The sequence below is a fragment of the Balaenoptera borealis genome (assembly GCF_965194805.1).
Source record: "Balaenoptera borealis genome assembly, chromosome: 2".
NCBI classification, from domain to species: Eukaryota; Metazoa; Chordata; class Mammalia; order Artiodactyla; family Balaenopteridae; genus Balaenoptera; species Balaenoptera borealis.
Genome location: NC_138867.1, coordinates 165623341 through 165646157, shown reverse-complemented (window position 1 = coordinate 165646157; position 22817 = coordinate 165623341). Strand labels below are relative to the sequence as shown.

The 22817-nt window shown below is 44.0% G+C and overlaps 1 protein-coding gene, 2 long non-coding RNA genes and 1 pseudogene across 8 annotated transcripts in view; 1 reads left to right on the top strand and 3 right to left on the bottom strand.

The window, feature by feature from the left end:
- Positions 1-20915, bottom strand: part of LOC309623816 — a 42267-nt gene extending 21352 nt beyond the window's left edge. The window contains exon 1 of the long non-coding RNA XR_014241657.1: positions 20387-20915. This is a non-coding gene — a long non-coding RNA (uncharacterized lncRNA). The remainder of the gene's footprint in view (positions 1-20386) is intronic.
- Positions 1157-9598, bottom strand: LOC309623813 (small ribosomal subunit protein eS8 pseudogene; annotated as a pseudogene). Its single transcript has one exon. The product of its transcript is annotated as a small ribosomal subunit protein eS8 pseudogene (transcript).
- On the bottom strand, positions 16451-19942 carry LOC309623818. Its single transcript, XR_014241659.1, has 2 exons — positions 19831-19942; positions 16451-18968 (listed from the first exon to the last, which is right to left on the bottom strand). It is a non-coding gene; the product is annotated as an uncharacterized lncRNA (long non-coding RNA).
- Positions 19944-22817, top strand: part of FAM193B (family with sequence similarity 193 member B) — a 31399-nt gene continuing 28525 nt past the window's right edge. For 2 of the 5 annotated variants that reach the window (XM_082380998.1, XM_082380995.1), the window contains exon 1: positions 19944-20274. In XM_082380998.1, coding sequence (XP_082237124.1) covers positions 20065-20274 — 210 coding nt within the window. In that variant the 5' untranslated portion in view covers positions 19944-20064. The remainder of the gene's footprint in view (positions 20275-22817) is intronic. The other 3 variants (XM_082380996.1, XM_082380994.1, XM_082380997.1) reach the window with 2 other exon arrangements.

The following is a 22817-nucleotide window of genomic DNA, read 5'->3' as shown; positions in this document are numbered from 1 at the left end:
AATGGGTGAGGATGCTTGCTACTGAAGACCAGTGGCCCAGGGGTTCTGGCTGCCTCAGGCTCGACTTGGCCATGGGTGAGAGCTAAGGAGATCAGGATCTCAGCAGTCCATAAGCCCTTTGTGGCTGACTGCTGGGGAAACTCAATGTGAGGAAACTTTTAAGGAAAGAAAATGCAAATGAGATAAGAGTTTTGGTTGAACTTTTTAGGAATAATTATGTTTTAGGAATGCCCATCTAAAAATAATCTCTCCAGGGACTTCCCTGGTGGTCCAGTGGTTAAGACTCCACACTTCCACCGCAGTGGTCACAGGCTTGATCCCTGGCCTGGGAACTAAGATCCCATGTGCCACGTGGGGTTGCAGCCAAAAAAAAAAAAAACCTCTCCAAATGTTCGACAACATGAAAATTTAGAGTTGTGCTAAATTAAGTTAAATGATGGAAGTTTATTGAATAACTAGGTCATTACCAAATAAAATAAGATACTGATACATTAATTACTGAACATTGGTTTCCTTTTACAGAGAAACAAAAGGTTTAGAACTATTACTAAATGTTTGGTGGGCTTCCCTCGTGGCCCAGTGATTAAGAATCTGCCTGCCAATGAAGGGGATATGGGTTCGAGCCCTGGTCCGGGAAGATCCCACATGCCATAGAGCAACTAAGCCTGTGTGCCACAACTACTGAGCCCGCGCGCCTAGAGCCCATGCTCCGCAACAAGAGAAGCCACCGCAATGAGAAGCCCGTGCATTGCAATGAAGAGTAGCCCCCACTCGTCGCAACTAGAGAAAGCCCATGCACAGCAACAAAGACCCAATGCAGCCAAAAATAAATAAATAAATTTATTTTTTAAAAAACTCTCAGCAAACTAGGAATAGAGAGGAACTTTCTCAACTTGATAAAGACGATCTACAAAAAACCTACAGCTAACATCATACCTAGTGGTGAGAAACTCGAAGATTTCCTGCTAAGATCAGAAATGAGGCAAGGACGTCCCATGTCACTGCTGTTTTTCAACATCATACTGAAAACCTAGCTAATATGATAAGACAAGAAAAGGAAATAAAAATATACAGATTGAGAAGGAAGAAATAAAACTTTCTGTGATCAAACAATTTTTTGTTTTTTTAGAACAATAAACACCTTTATTACATGAGCTAAGATAGGAGGGAAGAGGATTTATTTGCCTTTCCGGGCCTTGATTTTCCTCAGATAGAACTCCAGCTCCTTTCCCTCTAGCACATAACCATCTGGTCTGCCACACTGGCCTGGTCTTGAAGCGATGCACGCAAGAAACTTGCCCTGCTGGAACTGCTCCTCTAGAAGACTGCTGATTTTGGCATTCTTTTTCCTTTCATCATACTTCTTCTGAATTTTTATTTTGATCATTTTTTGTTTAAAATCTATTCCTCCTCAGGAGTCAGCCTGGCCCCCTTCTTGCGGCCCAGGGGCAGCGTATAGTGAGACTCGTACCACTGTTGGTACATGTGCTGTCAATAAGCACAATGCAGTTCTTCACCAGGGTCTTAGTATGGACCAGTTCGTTGTTGGATGCTTTATAGACAACATCAGTGATCCTTGTCTTGCGTGTACAACACTCCGAGCCCCAGGAGAAGCTCCCCACGTCCAGCCTCAGGGCCCGGTACTTCTTGTCACCTCCTCACACCCAGACTGTGTGTATGCGGCGGGGGCCACTCTTGGTGTTGGCAGCGGGGTGTCCCAGCTCATACTTCCACTTCTGTGGTAGGGCTTTCTCTTGCCCCCAGTCTTGCAGCCCTTGTGCCAGTTGTCCTGAGAAATGCCTCCATGTGGAAGTGGGGTCAGGAGCCTGACCCAGGGAGCCCAGGACCAGCCCACCAGCCCAGCACCCCACCTCATGTTCAGCTCTCCAAGGTTGGCTACCCCATGATCAAACAAACTTTGATCATCTATGTAGAAAATCTGAAAGAATCAACATTAAAAAAAAACCAAAAACCTCCTGGAACTAATAAGTGATCCTGGTTGCAGGATACAAGGTTGCAGGATACAAGATGGATATTCAAAAGTCAATTGTTTTCTTACAATGAAAAAGTGGAATTTGAAATTAAAAATATAGTATCATTGTGGAATCTAAAATATGGCACAAATGAACTTATCTATGAAACAGAAACAGATTCACAGACATAGAGAACAGACTTGTGGTTGCCAAGGGGGTAGGGGTGTGGGGGAGGGATGGAGTGGGAGTTCTGGGTTAGCAGCTGCAAACTAGTATTTATAGAATGGATAAACAACAAAGTCTTACTTTATAGCACAGGGCACTATATTCAACATCCTGTGATAAACCATAATGAAAAAGAATATAAAAAAGAATATATGTATATGTATAACTGAATCACTTTGCCATACAGCAGAAATTAACACAACATTGTAAATCAACTATAGTTCAATAAAAAGAAAAGAAAAAATCTAGTATCATTTACATTAGCACCCCCAAAAAAGGAATAGGTATGAATCTAACAAAATATGTACGAGACTTATATGAGAAAAATCTACAAAACTCTTATGAAAGAAATCAAAGAAGAACTAAATAAATGGAAAGATACTCCATATTCATGGATAGGAAGATACAATACTGTAACAATGTCAGTTCTTCCAAACTTGATTGTGATTCAACACAATCCCAATAAAAATCCCAACAAATTAATTTATAGACTTTAATAAACTGATTCTAAAGTTTCTATGGAAGGCTAAAAGACCCTGTTTGCACCTTGATTTGTCTGCTGAAAATGTGAACTAGTAAAAATGAAGTAACTGGGAAAAAAATAGCCAACACAATTTTGAAGGAAGAGAACAACTACCCAGCTTCAAGATTTACTATAAAGCTACAGTCATCAAGACAGTGTGGTATTGGTGGAAGAATAGACAAATAGAGTAACAGAACAGAGTAGAAAGCCCAGAAATAGACCCACATAAATGTAGTCAACTGATCTTTGACAAAGGAGTGAAGACAATACAATGGAGAAAAGAGAGTCTTTTCAACAAATGGTGCTGGAACAGCTGGACATCACATGCAAAATAAATGAATCTAGGGACTTCCTTCGTGGCACAGTGGTTAAGAATCCACCTGCCAATGCAGGGGACACAGGTTTGATCCCTGGTCCAGGAAGATCCCACATGCTGCGGAGCAACTAAGCCTGTGCGCCACAACTACCAAGTCTGTGCTCTAGAGCCCACGAGCCACAACTACTGAGCCCACGCACCACAACAACTGAAGCCCACGCACCTAGAGCCCATGTTCCACAACAAGAGAAGCCACCACAATGAGAAGCCCGCGCACTGCAACGAAGAGTAGCCCCTGCTCGCTGCAACTAGAGAAAGCCTGCACACAGCAATGAAGACCCAACGCAGCCAAAAATAAAATTAAATTTTAAAAAAATATTAAAAAAAATGAATCTAGACACAGACTTTACACCCTCCACAAAAATTTACTCAAAATGGATCGCAGACCTAAATGTAAAACAACAAAGCTATAAAACTCCTAGAGGATAACACAGGAGACAAACTAGATGGCCTTGGATATGGCAATGACTTATAAGAGACAACACTAAAGTTATGATCCATGAAATAAATAATGGATAATAATTTCATTTTAATTAATATTAAAAACCTCTGCTCTGCAAAAGACACTGTCAGAATGGGAAGACAGGCCACAGACAAGGAGAGAATATTTGCAAAAGACATATTGATAAAGGATTGTTATTCAAAATATACAAAGAATTCTTAAAAGTCAACAATAGAAAACTAACAATCCAACTTAAAAATGGGCCAAAGACCTGAATAGACAATTTGCCAAAGAAGATATACAGATGGTAAACATGCATATGAAAAGATGTTCCACATCATGTCATAGGGAAATGCAAATTAAAGCAACAATGAGATACCACCACTACACACCTATTAGATTGGTCAAAATCCAGAACACTGACAACACCAAATGCTGGTGAGGATGTAGAGCAACAGGAGTTCTCATTCATTGGTGGTGAAAATGCAAAATGATGCAGTCACTTTGGAAGACTGGCAGCTTCTTACGAAACTAAACATACTCTTAGCATATAATTCAGCTATCATGCTCTTTAGTATTTACACAAATGAGTTGAAAACTTATGTCCACACGAAAACATGCACATGAATGTTTATAGCAGACTTATTCATAATTACCAAAACTTGGAAGCAATCAAGATGTCCTTCAGTAGGTGAATGAATAAAAAAAACTGTGGTATATCCAAACTATGGAATATTATTCAGCACTAAAAAAAAAGAACTATCAAGCCGTGAAAAGACATGGAGGATCCTTAAAAGTATATTACTAAGAGACTTCCCTGGTGGTCCAGTGGGTAAGACTCTGCACTCCCAACGCAGAGGGCCTGGGTTTGATCCCTGGTTGGGGAACTAGATCCCACACGCATGCCGCAACGAAGATCCCGCATGCTGCAACTAAGACCCAGAGCAACCAAAATAAATAAATTTTTTTTTTTCTAAAAGTATATTACTAAGTGAAAGAAGCCAATCTTAAAAGGCTGCATACTGTATTATTCTGTAGGGGAGGAAAACTTTTCCTTTCTTCCCTTCTAGGTTTCGTGGCTGGTTTAATAATTAGACATAAGACAGATTAACAGGAGAAAAATTTAATTTGTACATATGAGTGCTTGAAGAAATGTGAGACTCAAAGAAGTGACCAAAGCAGGCTGCTTCTTAACCTTTTAGACAAAGAAACAATTACTTGTGAAGATTTGACAAAACAAGGGGGTTTGGACTTGGGGTAGCAAATTAATGAAAAGTAACAAAATTTGTTTATAGAGCCTTCTCAGCCTTGAATTCCCTATCTCTGACAATAAGGATGATTTCTTGGGGTGGTCTATTCTGCTCTCCAATTCCAACTATATGACATTCTAAAAAAGGCAAAACTATGGAAACAGTAAAAAGATTAGTGGTTACAGGGGTTAGGAGAGGAGGGTAGGAGGGATGAAAAGGCTGAGCATAGAGGATATTCAGGGCAGTGAAATTATTCTGTATGATAATATAATGATGGATACATGTCATTCTACATTTATCAAAACCCATACAATGTACAACACCAAGAATGAACACTAATGAAACTGTGGACTTTGGGTGATAATGATGTAAGATTCATCGATTGTCACAAATGTACCACTTTGGTGTAGAATGTTGAAAGTGGATGAGGCTGTCCTGTGTGGGGACAGAGGGTTTACAGGAACTCGGTGCATTTTCTGCTCGATTTTGGTGTGAACCTAAAACTCCTCTAAAAAATAAAGCCTGTTTAAAAGGAAAAAAACCCACAATGAGACATCATCTCACACCCATTGGAATGGCTACTATCAAAACAAAACAAAACAGAAAACAAGTGTTGACAAGGATGTGGAGAAATTAGAACTCTTGTGCATTGTTGGTGGGAAAGTAAAACAGCACAACACTATGGAAAATGGTATGGCAGTTCCTCAAAAACTAAAAATAGAATTACCATATTGATTTGGCAATCCTACTGCTGTATATCAAAAATAATTGAAAGCAGAATCTCAAAGAGATATTTGCATACCCATGTTCAAAATAGCAGCATTATTCACTATAGCCAAGGGGTGGAAGCAACCCAAGTGTTCATTGAATGGATGGATAAATAAAATACGATGTATACATACCATGGAATATTATTCAGCCTTAAAAAAGGAAGGAAATCATATCACATGCTACAACATGGGTGAAGCTTAAAGACATTGTGCTAAGTGAAATAAGCCAGTCGCAAAAAGACAAATACTGTGTGATGCCTCTCACTTGTGTGAGATATCTAGAGTAGTCAAATTCATAGGCACAGAAAGTAGAATGGTAGTTGCCAGGGGCTGGCAGGGAGGAGAAAATGGGGAGTTACTGTTTAATGGTATAGCGCTTCAGTTTTGCAAGATGAAAAATTCTAGAGATCAGTTGCACAACAATGTGAATATACTGTACTTTACACTACTAAACAGTACACTTAAAAATCATCAAGAGGGACTTCCCTGGTGGTCCAGTGGTAAAGAATCTGCCTTACAATGCAGGGGACGCAGCTTCGATCCCTGGTCAGGGAACTAAGATCCCACATGCCGCTGGGCAACTAAGCCCGCGTGCCACGACTACTGAGCTTGCGCGCCTCAACTAGAAAGCCTGCGGGCCGCAAACCACAGAGTCCACACGCCCTGGAGCCTGCGTGCCACAACTAGGGAAGAGAAAACCCACACGCCACAACTAAAGAGAAGCCTGCGCACCAAAACGAAGTGCCCATGTGCCGCAACTAAGTCCTGATGCAGCCAAAAATAATAAATTAAATAAATAAATCTTTAAAAAAAAAAATTCATTAAGATGGGGAATCCCCTGGCAGTCCCATGATTAGGACTCCACACTTTCACTGCCGAGGGCGTGGGTTCAGTTCCTGGTGGGGGAACTAAGATCCCACAGCTGCACGGCATGGCCAAAAAAAATTTTAAAAATGATATATTTTTAAAAATCATTAAGATGGTAAATTTTATGTTTTTCTACCATGACTAAAAACTAAATAAAGTAAAATTTTAATAAAGTAAATTAAAGAAGCTAATTATTTTTTAGTGGATCAAAGACCTAGATATAAGAGCTAAAACCATAAAACTCTTAGAACAAAACATTGGGGAAAAGCTTCACAACTTTGGATTTGGCAATGATTTCTTGGATGTGACACCAAAAGCACAGTCAACTAAGGAAAAACTATATAAATAGAACTACTTAAAAATTGAAAAGTTTTTTTCATCAATAGACAAAATCAACAGAGTAAAGAGGCAAATCATGGAATGGGAGAAAATATTTTAAAATTATATATATCTGATAATGGATTAACATTCAGAATATATAAGGAACTCCTACAAATCAATGACAAAAAAACAAACAACCTGATTTTTAAATAGACAAAGAACTTGAATATACATTTCTCCAAAGAATATATACAAATAAGCAGAGAAATTGGAACTATTGTGCTTTGCTGGTGGGAATGTATGCAATTGCTGTGGAAAATGGTATGGCAGTTCTTCAAAAAATTAAATGTAGAATTACCGTTATGACCCAACAATTCTACTTCTGGGTATATACACAAAAGAAATGAAAGCAAGGACTTGAGCAGATATTGTACACCAATGTTCATAGCAGCATTACTCCCAATAGCCAAAAGGTGGAAAAAACCCAAATGTCCATCAGGTTTGAATAAATATGCAAACTGTAGCATATACATACAATGGAATATTATTCAGCCTCAAAAACAAGAAAATTCTGACATTCACTGCAACATGGATGAACCTTGAGGACATTATGCTCAGTGAAATAAGCCAGACACAAAAGGACAAATATTGTATAATTCCACTTACATGAGGTACCTAGAATAGCCAAATTCATAGATACAGAAGGTAGGACAATGATTTCCAGGGGCTGGGGGAAGGGGAGAATGATGAATTAGTGTTTAATGGGTACAGAGTTTCAGTTTGGGATGAAGAAAAGTTCTGGAGATGGATGGTGGTGACGATTGCATAAGAATGTGAATGTACTTAGTACCACAAAACTGTACACTTAAAAATGGTTACAGTGGTAAAATTTTACGTTATGTATATTTTACCACAATAAAAAAAGACATCCAACATTATAATTTCATTTAGTGAAATAAAACTATATACATATCTTTCATTTTAAACAGGTTATGGAAACAGTGGTAACTTACCTAACTCATAAAATGAATCAGGAAATTTAGAAAGTTTAAATCATGAGAAATTTAACCCTGGTCATGTACAAACCAGAATATTGTGTTTACATTATTTTTATATGGTAAACTACTTTTCCAAGCCTCTCAATCATGCCCAGAGCTCTTTTATCTTGGAATTAAAGCTTCTTCTTATCTTTTAACAAAGGCTATTATGCACATAGACTTTCGAGTGTCTACACACATAAAAAACACAGTTGAATAACTTTGTTTTAGACAACTTTTACTATTTATTTGGACTAGATAGTTCTAGAGTGTGCACATAACAACCGAATGTCTTGTTTTGTTTTGTATTTTGTTTTAATGGTATTCTTTAAGTTTACTGAGAGAATAAGAGAGAGGAACAGAAAAAGTGAGAAGCAGCTGGCTTTAGACCAATCTGAAATTGTTATTTTAAAAGACTACTTATGTTTCCTCTGCAAGGGAAGGGAAGAACTTTAGAAACAGAAAAACAGAAGAAACCACATTACAGCTGGTTTAGAGAGTAACTTGGGCCTTTGACAAATTTCTCAAGCCTTACAATTAGAAAGCCCTGAGGTATGGAAATGGAGGCATGGAGTTCATCCTACATTAAATAAAATGATCTCTCTTTTCAACAAACAAGACAATCTCTTCATGAGAGTTTGTTTTTTGCTCGAAGGTGTCTCTTAAATGAACAATCTTTTCAATGTCAAAAGCCCCCCAAAGTGGCCACTGCAATTCCAAATTGTCACTGGTGAAACTGTAGCAGTCAGAAAGCTAAGTACAAGTTGGTGGTGTTGTGGTGAGAAAGCATTCAGCAGGTTAAGTGTTTGACCAGGAAGAAGCCCTTTTTTAAAAGAGCCCATGGAACCGAATGGTCCATAAGGATGGTTCATGTGTAATTTTATTTCTCTGAAGCTTGGCCAAAGGCCAACCAGCACCCATCAGAGCCAGATACAACCTCCTAACTCTAGGCAAACTAAGCTAAACAAAATAGTTCTCAGGGATACAAGGACAAGATCAAGGAATAAATCTTTACAAGGTTTTGAAATGATGACCCAAGACAAAGAATGCCCAACTAGAGAATGAACTTATCAGGGTTATGCCCATCTCTCCCACAGAATTTTCATCCTCAAGAAGTAGCAAATGCTGGAGAGGATGTGGAGAAAAGGAAACCCTTGTGCATTGTTGGTGGGAATGTAAGTTGGTGCACCCACTACAGAAAACATCATGGAGGTTCCTCAGAAAATTAAAAATAGAACTACCATATGATCCAGCAATCCCACTTCTAGGTGTTCATCCGAAGCAAACAAGATCACTATCTTAAAAAGATATCTGCACCCCCATGTTTATTGCAGCATTATTTACAGTAAATCCAGGAAATGGTAACAAACTATGTGTCCCATCAACAGATGAATGGATAAAGAAAATGTGATATACACACACACCTTATAATTTCTCGAATGCCATTTTGGAATGGGAAATTAATAAAACCCTGGGTTACAACATTATAATACTTACTAGAAAAGTCACTCTAAGGTGGTAGAGGGCCCAAGGGGACAAAACTGGAGTCAGAGTGCCCTGTGCTGGAGCTAATATTGGCCAATGAGCAGTGATGATCTCATTGTTATGATGCCCTCATAGTTATTATCATGATAAATCATTGCATTAGCTGAATTCTGACAGTGTGGGCTCCATTAAATATCAGAGTGATCTGAGATGCTCTGGCCTTTAACCGTCTCTTGGCCAGGGCCTTGTTTGGGAGCTCTTGTTTATGAACACCCTACTGTATGTGCCAGGCACTGTGCTGAAAGGTGGCAGAATATGCCATCCCAAATATGCCATCCCAAATATGCCATCCCAAATATGCCACTTTGGCATAAGAATTATTGAGCTAAAGGCTCTTGAAGAAATAGCAGGTACGTGAAGGGTACACTGACCTCCGCTTTTCTTCCTGAAAACAGGAGACAAAATTTGTGAAAGATGCTCTCTCTGTACCAGGAGGAAAGATTCTTATCACCAGAGATGGGAAGTCGAGACCAAGAGAAATCTGCACAAACAGACCTTATTAAAATAACTCATCTTTAGTCTCCCCATTTTTTCTTTTTTGGCCATGCCACATGGCATGCAGGATCTTAGTTTCCCAACCAGGGATCAAACCCTTGCCCCCTGCAGTGGAAGTGTGGAGTCTTAACCACTGGACCACCAGGGAAGTCCCTCCCCATGTATTTTAGTTACTTTTCCACAGTTGTCTCTCTTTGCCCAGCCTACAATATAAACACTTAGGCCTGGCCACTTCTCTGGATCTTTGTTTTTCCTGTGGGAACTCCCATGTAAAGATCTATATGCTCTTCTTCTATTAATCTGTCCTAGGTCAATTTAATTCTTGGAACCAGCCAGAGATTCTAAGAGGACAGAGGTAAAGTTTTGCCTCCCTACTGTGCCAAGGTCTCCATTTATGTCTCACAGTCCCATGAGATACTGCTTTCATCCCCATTCTCTAGATGGTGAGACTGAGACCCAAAGCAATCGAGGACATTCCTAAGGTCACATAGCCAGTAAGTGGTAGAGCTTAGATGGACACCTGAGTCTATCTGAATCCCCAGCTTTTCTACCACAATGTACAGAGGAATGAGTCACAGATGGCTTCCAAGAAGAAGAGACACTGGCCTGACCCGGTCCTTGAATAATCAGAACAAGTTTATCAAACCCTGTAGGGGTAAGGGAGAGAATGCAGTGTTGAGCACATCAAGATTGTATGATAGGGTTGAAACCCAGGGTTCAGGGAGAGAGTGGTGGGGAACGAGGCTGCTGCACGCAAAGGCCAGCTCTTGAAGGGCCCTACGTACCAGGCCTTAACCTGGAACTTATCCTGTTGGGGGGGCCTCCTGGTTGTCCTAAGTGGGGGGTGACATGGTCAGACTTGGTGTTTGAAGACCATCTGTGGACAGCATGGAGGCTATATTGGGACAGCAGTTCTCAACATCAGTGCACATCAGAATCATTCTGGGCTCCCCGTAAAAAACACCTGGAACCACACTCAAAAGTCTGATTCAGGGACTTCCCTCGTGGCACAGTGGTTGAGAATCTGCCTGCCAATGCAGGGGACACGGGTTCAATCCCTGCTCCGGGAAGATGCCACATGCCGCGGAGCAACTAAGCCCGTGTGCCACAACTACTGAGCCTGTGCTCTAGAGCCCGCGAGCCACAACTACTGAGCCCGCGTGACACAACTATTGAAGCCCACCCGCCTAGAGCCCATGCTCTGCAACAAGAGAAGCCACCGCAATGAGAAGCCGGCACACCACAAGGAAGAGTAGCCCCCGCTCGCTGCAACTAGAGAAAGCCCGTGCGCAGCAGTGAAGATCCAACACAGCCAAAAATAAATAAATTAAATAAATTTTTTTTAAAAATCTGATTCAGCAGGGCTGGAGAGGGGCCCAGGATCTGCATTTTAACAAGTTTTCCAAGGGATTCTGATGCAGGTGGTCACATGAAGAAACACTAGTAATCCAGAGGGAGAAAAGCAAGGAAACTAAGAACAAGGTTGTTGCCAGAGACAAATGATAAGTCCTTGAACCTCAACTGTGGCAAGGAAAATGGAAACAGCCTAACTACTATGGCAGGAGAGTGTCTTTATAATGTTACCACTTTTTTTCCCCTAGTAATTCACTCGGACCCCGTTTCAAATAGCTAGTCCATTCTGTGCTCATTGCTCCTCAGGGGTGGAATGTGACAGGGCAGAAAATAAGAGTCTTTTCGGTGTGATACGTTGGACTTGTTTCAAATAACACAGGAGCTGGGGTGGGGGGGAGAAGGTAAAATTTATAGATAAATCAAGATTGGCCATGAGTTGATTATTGTGGAAGCTGGGTGATGACTGCAAGGGGACTCATTATAGAATTCTGTCTACATTTGTCTATTTTAAAAATTTTTATTTTAAAAAGATTTTTTTAAGTATTTCTGGATTTGGTTTCAACAAGGACTCAGGGCAAAGGAGAGAAGTGTCAGCCACAGCTGAAAAGGATTTTTTTAAATTAATTAATTAATTTATATTTGACTGCATTGGGTCTTCGTTTCTGTGCGCAGGCTTTTCTCTAGTTGCGGTGAGCGGGAGATACTCTTTGTTGTGGTGCGTGGGCTTCTCATGGCAGTGGCTTCTCTTGTTACGGAGCATGGGCTCTAGGCACACGGGCTTCAGTAGTTGTGGCACGCGGGCTCAGTAGTTGTGGCTCGTGGGCTCTAGAGTGCAGGCTCAGTAGTTGTGGCGCATGGGCTTAGTTGCTCTGCAGCATGTGAAATCTTCCTGGACCAGGGATCAAACCTGTGTCCCCTGCGTTGGCAGGCGGATTCTTAACCACTGCACCACCAGGGAAGTCCCTGAAAAGTTTTTTTTTTTTTTTTTTTTTAAAACAACCTTTTTTTTTTTTTTTTAGAGATTGGAGTTTATTTATTTATTTATTTTTGGCTGTGTTGGGTCTTCGTTTCTGTGTGAGGGCTTTCTCTAGTTGCGGCAAGCAGGAGCCACTCTTCATTGCGGTGCGCGGGCCTCTCACTATCGCGGCCTCTCTTGTTGCGGAGCACAGGCTCCAGACGCGCAGGCTCAGTAATTGTGGCTCACGGGCCCAGTTGCTCCGCGGCATGTGGGATCCTCCCAGACCAGGGCTCGAACCCGTGTCCCCTGCATTGGCAGGCAGACTCTCAACCACTGCGCCACCAGGGAAGCCCCCCCTGAAAAGTTTTAAGAAACTTCAAGAGAAAGAGGAGAGGAGAGGAGAGGAAGAATTGGTCCAGGGTGAAGAGGTTCCACTGACAGGAAACTTCTGCTTCTGGGAGAGAGAACTCATCTGATTAGTGTACTTGGGAAGAACATGGTACATGCTCTGCTCAGCTCTACCCTTCTTCCTCTTAGGATCTGCCACATCCACCACCCCTCCAGGGGCTCTGGAAGGGAGGTCCACTCATTCTAGCACTGCCATGACTGGGGGCTGGGGGTTCAGTTGCCCACATCGAGCAAATGCTCTTCCCTGGTCCTTGTCAGTAATAAGGTAATATTCAGCCTCCACCTGCCTCTCCTTTGCTTCATTTTCCAGTATGTAGAGAACTCTAGTCAAGAAGACAGTGCCATTGGGACTTCCCTGGTGGCGCAGTGGTTAAGACTCCACACTCCCAATGCAGAGGGCCCAGGTTCGATCCCTGGTCAGGGGACTAGATCCCACATGCATGCCACAACTAAGGAGCCTACCTGCTGCAATTAAGGAGCCTGCAAGCCGCAACTAAGGAGCCGGTGAGCCGCAACTAAGGAGCCCGCCTGCCACAACTAAGAGCCGGTGCAACAAAATAAATAAATAAATAAATATTTTAAAAAAAGAAGACAGTGCTATCTACTGGGGCTTCCTCCAGATACCCCAAAAGGAGGACTTCAGTGGTCTGGAGAAATGGAAGTGTTACTGAGTCCAAGCTCACTCTGCTCGCCGCATGACAGACGACAGGCCAATAATCGGGAGACAAGGTGTTGAGGCAAGGAGTACGACTTTATTCGGAAAGCCGGCAGACTGAGAAGATGGCCAACTAAATTCTCCAAAAAACTATCTTATCGGGGTTTGAACGCCCGTTTCTTTTACAGAACGGGGCAGGGGTGTGGGGGGTGGGGCAGGGGGAGGAGATGAGGAAGTAAAGTAAAAAGGGCATACGTTTTGTAAATATCCCCTGGAATGGCCAGCCTCCGGGAGGGGATGTGTTAATTTCTTCTTACTTGCAGCCATCCACAGGTGGACAGGGTGAGGATGCTTCCCTGAACAAAGGCACTTTAGTTTAACATTCAGGCAGAGGGGCAGGGTTCCCCGAGGCATTATTAGGCCATTACGTATAGACAGTATCCTTTTAGTGAACAAAAGCAGCAGAAAGCAAAGGTTAAAGTAAAAGAAACAGATCCAACATGTAGTCAGATTTGGCTCTCCCCTATCACAGAAGTAAAGAAGAGGAGGATGGAGGGAAGCCATGAGAGCACAGAGAGAGACCGGAGGAAGGAGCAAAGAATCCAAAATAGAGGGGAAGGTTGTCCTGGGAAACAGCAAAACCGGGCATGGAGATGGCTCTGGGGCACATCTAGGCAAAAAGAACCTTAGGTAACCTCACCAAGATTCTCACGAGGCAGGAAGAGAGCTGGGGTCTCTAGTAGACATGTGAGTGAGAACAGCCAGTTCTCAGCAGCAGCCACTGGGGACAAATGACATCTCCATGAACGCCTGTGTGGATGGATGACCTTGAGAACTAGATACACCTGTACACACACACACACTCACTCTCACTCTCTCTCTCACATACACATACACACTCACTCACAGCTGAGTATTAGATAAGACTCCAGGGCCTTAAACACAACCCCAGGGAAAGGGTAAAACCCTCAATTAGCTGTGTGAGGCCTATAGTGCCCAACCTCACCTGTGCAGATGGGACACTATGCTGATCTGGTAATCTGGTTTGCATCACCCTTATAGTTTCCCCTTCCCTCCTCACCACTCAAGCAGTTAGTTCTGTAACTGTTGCCTTGCAGTAGGAGTAAAGTAGATCACAGAGTGGAAGGTAGGAGAACTTGCAAACCATCCTGGATGCTGTGTTTCAAAAGCCCAAGCTCTTACAGACTTGACAGTCGAGGCCAGTGGCCTTCAAACTTTTGCTTCATGCCCCCGAAAAAACAGTTTTAAAAACTACACACCCTCTCATTCAGGACCAGCTACATAAACTGGAGTGCCTGGTACAAAATGAGAATGTGAGCCCCTTGCTCAAACATTATTAAGAATTTCAAAGGACTTCCCTGGCGGTCCAGTGGTTAAGACTCCATGCTTCCACCGCAGGGGTCACAGGGTCGATCCTCCATGCTGCACAGCACGGCCAAAAAAAAAAAAAAAAGAGAGAGAGAGAATTTCAAGAAGGTGATGGCAGAAAGTTAAGCCAAGCTCAGAGCCCTTCCGAATAAGGGACCCTGAGTGGGTGTGCAGGTTGTACATCCATGAAGCTGGCCTTGCTCTCACACATTTTAAGGTTAGCATGTTAAAAAAATATATAAATGTAAGCAGTTGCAAGAGATGTGATTTTAGTACCTTGCATACATGCTTTAAAAATATTTTCTTCCAGTTCTCAGAGCAGCATAATAAGTTAATTAAATGTATGAGAAAGGTCTGTCATGACTATTCATCAATACTGAATGGATAAACAAACTGTGGTACTTCCATACAATGGAATACCACTCGGTATTAAGAAGGAATGAGCTATGGATACACACTACAAAATGGATGAATTGCAAAATAATTATGCTGAGGGAAAGAAGTCAGGCAAAACAGAGTGCATACTGTATGAAAATGTAGAACATTCATGAGACAGAAAGCAGATCAGTGGTTTGCCTGGGGAGAGGGGAAGGAGTGGGAAGTAAAGATTACAGTCAGGTGGAGCCATGTGGCTGAAATCTCCCCAACAGAATGTGAGTGAAAGTGATGTATAGTCATTACTAGGTATTGCTCATAAAAACAGCCCGGGCAACCCTCGCTCTATCTTCTTTACCATCCTCTCGTTGAATGGAGAGAACCTGGATGAGGGCGGAGCCACAAGACAGAGAGGGAGTGGACCCCTGAATGACTGCATGAAGCAAAGTCCCCTTCATCCAGCATTGATCTGTGACATGAACAAGAACTAAACTATTATGGTATTAACCCCCTGACATGTTGGGGTCAGTTGTTACAGCAGTTGGCCAACCCTGACTAATACAGAGTCCAATGTAATCTCCCTGCCACGAGATAGCTGGCTGGTTCCCTCAAAGTAAGGCTCCACCTGGGGGCTCAGGCTGGTTCCCTGAGGCTTGCAAATTGGGTTCAGCACAAAGAGTAGGCCAGCTGTGGGAGGGAGCAGTCCGTAATACTGGGCCAGTTTTCTCATAAACCCATAGAGCAAGTCCTGAGATGGCTAGGGAAGGAGACTGCCTGATAGCCACAGAAGGAGCCAAACTGCCCACCAGGCTCTTAAGAAGTTCTTCTGTAGTGAGACCCTTTGGTGAATGTTCATCTGGTACACTAATAACCCTATGCTCTGAAGCCATTCTGCGCAGTCTATCCACATTTACCTTCCTCAAAACTTCTTGTCACTAAGCCTTCAGTCTGGTTCCTTCCAAGTCCCTGACCAACAGACTAAACCATTATCCAACGGCTAGGAATCAGTGCATCTTTACTTTGGGGCCTTTGGGCACACTTCCCTTTTCCAGGTCCCTCAGGCCTTCTCGGAGGAAGACTGGAAGACCCCAACAATCCATTTCTGGACGGAGCCAACATAATGTGCAAAGCCGTTTATAAACAGGGCTTTAGATTATTCTTACTTAGTCAACCCATCACAAACAACTCTCCAGGGGACCATGAACATCAGTAGAAGGAGAGGAATGTAAACAACTTGCTCAGGCAACCTGCTTGTGCCTTCAGGGCCTGCTGGACCCAGGCCATATATGTCGCTTCTTCTTCATGATGGAGTACTGCTAGCCACCCCTAATTCTGTGACTAGGTAGATTAGATAACATGGTAGCTCAGGTCACGTGGTCACCTGCTATGCCATGGTCAGGCATCCAATTTCCACACACCCTGGAAGCAAGCCAGGAGATGTTTCTCAGAAGGAAAACAACTGTTTGTTTTTTTTTTCACACACACACATTGTATTTTATTTTTACAAGAGATAAATAGGCTGACACCAAGCATTGTACATGGATGACCACAACAAAAGCAACAATGATTGCAATTACCAAACATGAAACACACTCATACTATGTCATAATATTGACATTCAGTCCAGTAATCCTCCACTGTAACAGCTCCTTTACTTTGCAGTGAAAATTGATTTGTATATTCTTTGCCTCTGAGTCCTTGTGGGATTTTTTTTTTTTAATTCAGACAGAAAGTCACAAAAAGTATACTCATCCTCATCAGTTCACTCAGTCCCATGTAATTAAATTTTTTTTTTCATCTTGATCTTTTGTTAGCACTTTTATGAGTTCATCAGTTTTTGGAAAACAACTGTTGAACGAGGTCATAACTTTGCTCCAAAAGCCAATGCCCGAATATAAGGGCCAAAGGCAGAACTACCTACTTTGCAGCCTGATCCAGTAAGAAAACCTTCTCTCCTTGTATGGTCCCCCTTAAAGTTGATAGCTTTCAAGTGACCCAGTAATAGGTAAAAATAATATACCTAAATATGGTATATTTTATACCCAAGTAAAGAAGCCCACCAAGTACAGTACCGCTTTCTTAGTGGTCAGGAGTGTGATGTTCAGCAGCTTGTCCTTTATTTGGTGCAGAATATCAAAACACAGCCCAGAACCCTAGATAGTTCACTGAGTAGATAGGCCCCTATATATTCGTGGGATTTATTATCTGCCCTCTGGCACACACATCATGCTTACCAAATCATCTAGGGTATCTGCTACTTCCTGTTCTCAAGGTCCTTCAGGATATTGTCATCAGCATCACAGTAGATTAGCCTGATATCCACTTAAATGGTGATTTGGTCAAAAATTCCTGTAAACTGAGTGTGTCCAGAGAGTGACATACCCCTGAAGCAAGACAGTAAAGGTCTACTGCTGCCCCTGCCAGAGGAACACAAACTTTTCCTGAGGTTTGGTATAGAATAAATAGCATTGACTAGGGTCTTCCCTGGTGGTCCAGTGGTTAAGACTCCGTGCTCCCAATGCAGGGTGCCCAGGTTCAACCCCTGGTCAGGGAACTAGATCCCACATGCTGCAACAAAGATCCCACACGTAGCAACGAAGATCCCACGTGCCGCAGCTAAGACCTGGCACAGCCATATAAAAAAGTAAATATTTTTTTTAAAAAAGCATTGATCAGACCTATAATTGTGGGCCAACAATTGCACTGGTCTCCTCCAAGAACGACCACTCTGAAAAAGTCCCTCAGTTGGGTTCCCTACCAGAATGAGTTTATCATAATGCTCGGTCATGATTTAAGACCATCTATCTTCTCTGGCTTTGTTTTTTGTTTTTTTTTTACTATTGCTTTTATAAATTTATTTATTTTATTTATTTATTTTTGGCTGCATTGGGTCTTCGTTGCAGCACGCGGGCTTTCTCTAGTTGCGGCGAGCGGGGGCTACACTTTGTTGCGGTGCATGGGCTTCTCATTGAAGTGTCTTCTCTTGTTGCAGAGCACGGGCTCTAGGCGCAAGGGCTTCAGTAGTTGTAGCACGCGGGCACAGTAGTTGTGGCTTGTGGGCTCTAGAGCACAGGCTCAGTAGTTGTGGTGCATGGGCTTAGTTGCTCCACAGCATGTGGGATCTTCCCGGACCAGGGTTCGAACCCGTGTCCCCTGCATTGGCAGGCGGATTCTTAACCACTGTGCCACCAGGGAAGCCCTATCTTCTCTGTTGATGTATGAATGGATAAAGAAAATGTGATATAGACAGATAGATAGATGGATAGATAGATAGATCTTCTCTGTTGATGTATGAATGGATAAAGAAAATGTGATATAGATGGATAGATATCTGTATATATGTATATGTATATAAAGGAATATATAAATATCTACAATATATATAGGAATATATATGAGGAATATACAAAAAGTATATATATATAAAATATAAATATAAAGGAATATTATTCAGCCTTAAAAAAGAAGGAAATCCTGCCATTTGCAACAACACGGATGAAACTAGAGGACATTTTAAGTGAAACAAGCCAGTCGCAAAAAGATAAATATTGCATGATCTCACTTATATGTGGAATATTAAAAAAAAAAAAAAAAAGGTAAACTCATAATAACAGAGAGTAGAATAGTGGCTACCAGAGGCTGAGGTGTAGGGAAAAGGGGAAGGTTTTTTTAAGTAGAATGGTGGTTGCAAAGGGCTGAAGGGACAGGAGAATGGGGAGTTATTATTTAATGAGTACAGAGTTTCAGTTTTACGAGAAGAAAAGTGTTCTGGAGATAGATGGTGGTGATGGTTGCACAACAATATGAATGTACTTAATACCAATGAACTGTACACTTAGAAATGGTTAAGACAATAAGTTTTATGTTACACAAATTTTACCACAATGAAAATAAATGAATGGGAAAAAATACCATCTATCCTCTGTTCTGGCCAGACTGAAGAGGTAATGTTGATATAGTGGGAATCACCCTGAATCTTTCAAATCTTTGATGGTGGCGCTAATCCCTGTAATGAGATGGAAGTATTATTTTTTCATTTGGCAGTTAGGGAGAGCTCCAGGGCCTTCCATTTAGCCCTTCCTCTCAAAATAGTCCTTGCTCCCTTGGGTTGGGCCAATGTCAGAATTCTGCCCTTGTTGATGGGTCAACAGCAACTCTACATATAACCACCATATGGTTTCAGGCCACCACTGGCCCTGGCATGAGACAAGTTGCACTAAAAACTATTTTAAAAAATTTGTACTATACGCATGTCATATATTCAAAAAAGAAAGGGAGGGAAAATATCCCAATTTTAACAATTAAATACATAATCATTACATTTTTTTAATGTTCCTTTGCGTACCACTCAAAATCCTCTCGCACACATACTACTTTTTTGGAAACACTGACCTAGTACGTGCCCCAGTCATCTCATCTTTATCACACTTGTAATTGTGTATTTAAGTGTCCACTCTCCCCAACAGACTGAGAAGGTGTGTCTCGCTGTCCCAAGCACCAAACGCTGGACTCCTCGTGGACCATACACTGAAAATACGAATCTAGACAATCCCTTTGTCCCTTTCAGCTCAGGCTGTCCACGAGCCCATGAATTCTGGCTGGCTGATGTTGAGCAACCATTTCGCCTTTTGCAGTCTCGGTTTTCTCCGCTGCAAAATGGGAACTACTGTACCTGCCACTCAGTGTAGGTACGAGGACTCAGGTCATGGCTGTGAAAGTAGCGTAGCACTATAGAAATTACGAATTCACTCATCCATTTAACAGTTATTAAGCGCCCAGGGCCGTGCAGCACGATTACTACAGCGCACACCCTCCCCTCGCGCAGGTCTCATCCCTTGGATCCTGGGATGGGGAGGGCGTTTCCTCACCAGGTTCACTCTTCCGCGGAACTCCGGGTGGTGACCTTACTCAAAATGGCGCAGGCAGCCTCGGGGGCTAGTGCGGCGGCGCGGACTCCGCGTGCCCTCTGACCTGCTGGCAGCGGCGGAGGGGGAGCCGGGCGCCGCCATATTGGCTGTTGTCCTGCAAGGGGAGCGGTGGCGGCGGCGGCGGCGGCGGCGGCGGCGGCGCGAGTGAAGCGAGGGAGCGGCGCGAGCAGCAGCATGACTCGGAGGCGGAGCAGGCCGAGTGGCGGCGCGGGCCGGCGCGAGCGGGCGCGGGCCGCGGGGCCGCAGAAGCCCCAGGCGCCGGAGCCCCCGCCGCCGCCGCGCCTGGAAGCAGGAGCGGGTGCAGGGCCCCCGGAGGCGCCGGCGGAGCCCTACCGCGACGGCCCCAGGGAGGAGGACGACCCCAATCTGGCTCCCGGTCCCCAGGTAGGAGCGAGCGAGGCGAGTCTGGCTGCTCGGGCTCTTTCACCTCCCCGGAGCGGGGCCGGGACGGGTTTGGGGATGGACCATTCTCCCCCGGCTGGGGCCAGAGCCTTACCCCCTGGGCCAGGGCTGAGGCTTTCTCCCCCAAGGCGGGAGTGGAGTCTGGATCCTTTGGTCCAAAGCCGAGGCACGGCACGTCCTGTTCTCCTGAGACCAGGCTTCCTGCCCTCTCCCGCCGCCTCCGGGAAACGTTCTGGTCGCACACCCACACTGGGACCGCGCACCAATCTTGAGGCCACAGCTTAGCTCTGTGCCCTTTACCTCCCCTGGGCCCACCTGCTTCCCCACCCACCCACAGGCCACCTCGGGGCGCTGGGGCCTGGAAGGCTGCAGCCTCTTCCCTCTCCCCCCGGGAGCGGCTCCATCCCTTCCCCTCGCTGCCCCCTCAGCAGCTGTGCCCCCAGCATATGTCTCCCGGAGCCTCCCTCCTCTCCTTGCCCAGCAGAGCAGTTGCAGCAGACAGTCAGGCTGCCCAGAAGACTATTTGGTGGGGGCTCCTGCACCGAGGTGGAAACCCAGCAAAACCTGCTCTTTCTCACCTGTATACCCCCGACCTACAAGGCGGCCCACCCAGACCCTCAGATCCCTGGGTTTGGCGAATCCTGCTGAGAGTGAGCAGTAGGAGGACTCTCCAAAGCTTCCAGTTTGCCACCTGGCAGAAGGTCACTTTGATTTGAGCAAAGGAGATAATAGGAGGTACCCTGCCGGTGTTCACTGCGAAGCTGGGGTGGCATGAGCCACAGTTGCTCTGGGAGGGTTATGGCACCTGGGGCTGGGTGGCTCGCCCTAAGCTTGCTCTGACAAAAGAGTTTTGAGTTGGTTTTTTGGATGAGCCTGCCAAGGAAGGCAGGCTCCTGCAGGAGTCTTGGAGGGTCGGATGCAGCGCCGGATGAGGATGAGGCGTGGCAGAAGATGCGTTTGGCTCTGCAGACACTGCATCGGGCAGCAGGGGACTCTGGGAGGCTGGTGCAGCCAGAAGGCATGGCTCTTGACAGCTTTCTAGTAGAATCTCTGGAATTGTGCATGTGAGTGGGGATGCTGTTTGGGGTACCATTCCCAGAAAGCCTTCCCTGACCTCCCCAGTTGCGTGAGGTGCCCCCTCTGTCCCACAGCCCCGTGTGCTCCCTTCCGGTAGCACTCCCCATTCTACAGTGAGATAGTCTGTTGATGTGTCTGTGCCCCGCCCCCCCCCCCCCGAACTTTGAACTCCACTGGGGCACAGATTATGCCATCTATCCCTGATCCTCCACACCTAGCCCTGGGCCTTGCTGACACAGAGTAGGAATAATTAGGTGAATGAAAGAGAATGAATCCGTTGAGAACCTGTACTTATTGTAACCCAGTTTTGATACTGGTCTCCTTTGTGTCTCAGATCACAATCAGATTTTTAATTAATGAAGATGTCACCACTTATTGAGTGTCAGAAGCCCCACCTTCATCCCCACCCCTACCCTGGGCTGAGACTGGTTCCAAAGGATTTGACTCCTCAGGTTGGACCCCACCCTTGCCTGGTCTGACGTCCCACCCTGAAGCTGCTTTCCCCCCTAGCCTTCTCTTTCCCTTCTCTGGGCCCCCTGGGAGTGCTGTTCTCCAGAATGGGATAGTGGGGGAGGAGAGAACCAGGGAGTTGTCTTCTCTATTTCCCATTCAGGGTCCCCTGACACTTAACCAGCCTATAGTATTCATGGCCAGAAAGTTTGGTTGATGGCTTAACCATTTAGTTTTTATATAGGACGCAACTTTAACATGTAGGTTCCTACCTACTCCACTGCTTGACCTGCCAATTCATTCATTTATTCATGCTAGGCACTTTACATACCTTGCCACTACCCCTGTGTTCTCCTCAGCATTTAGCACAAAGTGATGAGTTAGCTATTGGTGTAATTATTGGTCTGCTTTTGCTGTGTAAACTCAGAGTGCAGGAACCAAGTCAGTCACCATTGTACCCCTATGCCTGGTGGTTAACAAATTTTAATGAATGAGCTGAAGGATATAAATACTATTGATCCCATTTTTCAGATGAAGAAACAGAAACTCAGAGAAGCTAAACATTTGCCCAAATAACTCCTACTATAGGTGCCCCCACTACCACCAAAAACAGGACACTCTGTGTACTGTGGGGTATTTAACAGGGCATTTTTTTACTCTAGCCTCAATAGGTGAAACAAACTGACAAACTCTCCTCTGATTGTGCCCCATTTTTGTTGGGGAAGGGGGTTCTGGGTGCCAGAAGCAGGCCTTTGTGCCTTGGTGAAAAGCACCTACTGAAAGAATTGGGATCAGTCATTGCTCTACCCACAGGCATACCTTTGGTGAGGATCTCTGGCTCCCACCACCACTTAGAACCCTATCTTAAATACTTAGAGTGGGTAAGTAAGGTGAAATTCAGTGTCATATGCCAAACTGAAGCCAAAGATGGCAAATGAGATCACTTTCAGTCCACATACAGGTTTAAATGCCTCAAGTCACATGTAGTTTTGTTTCTG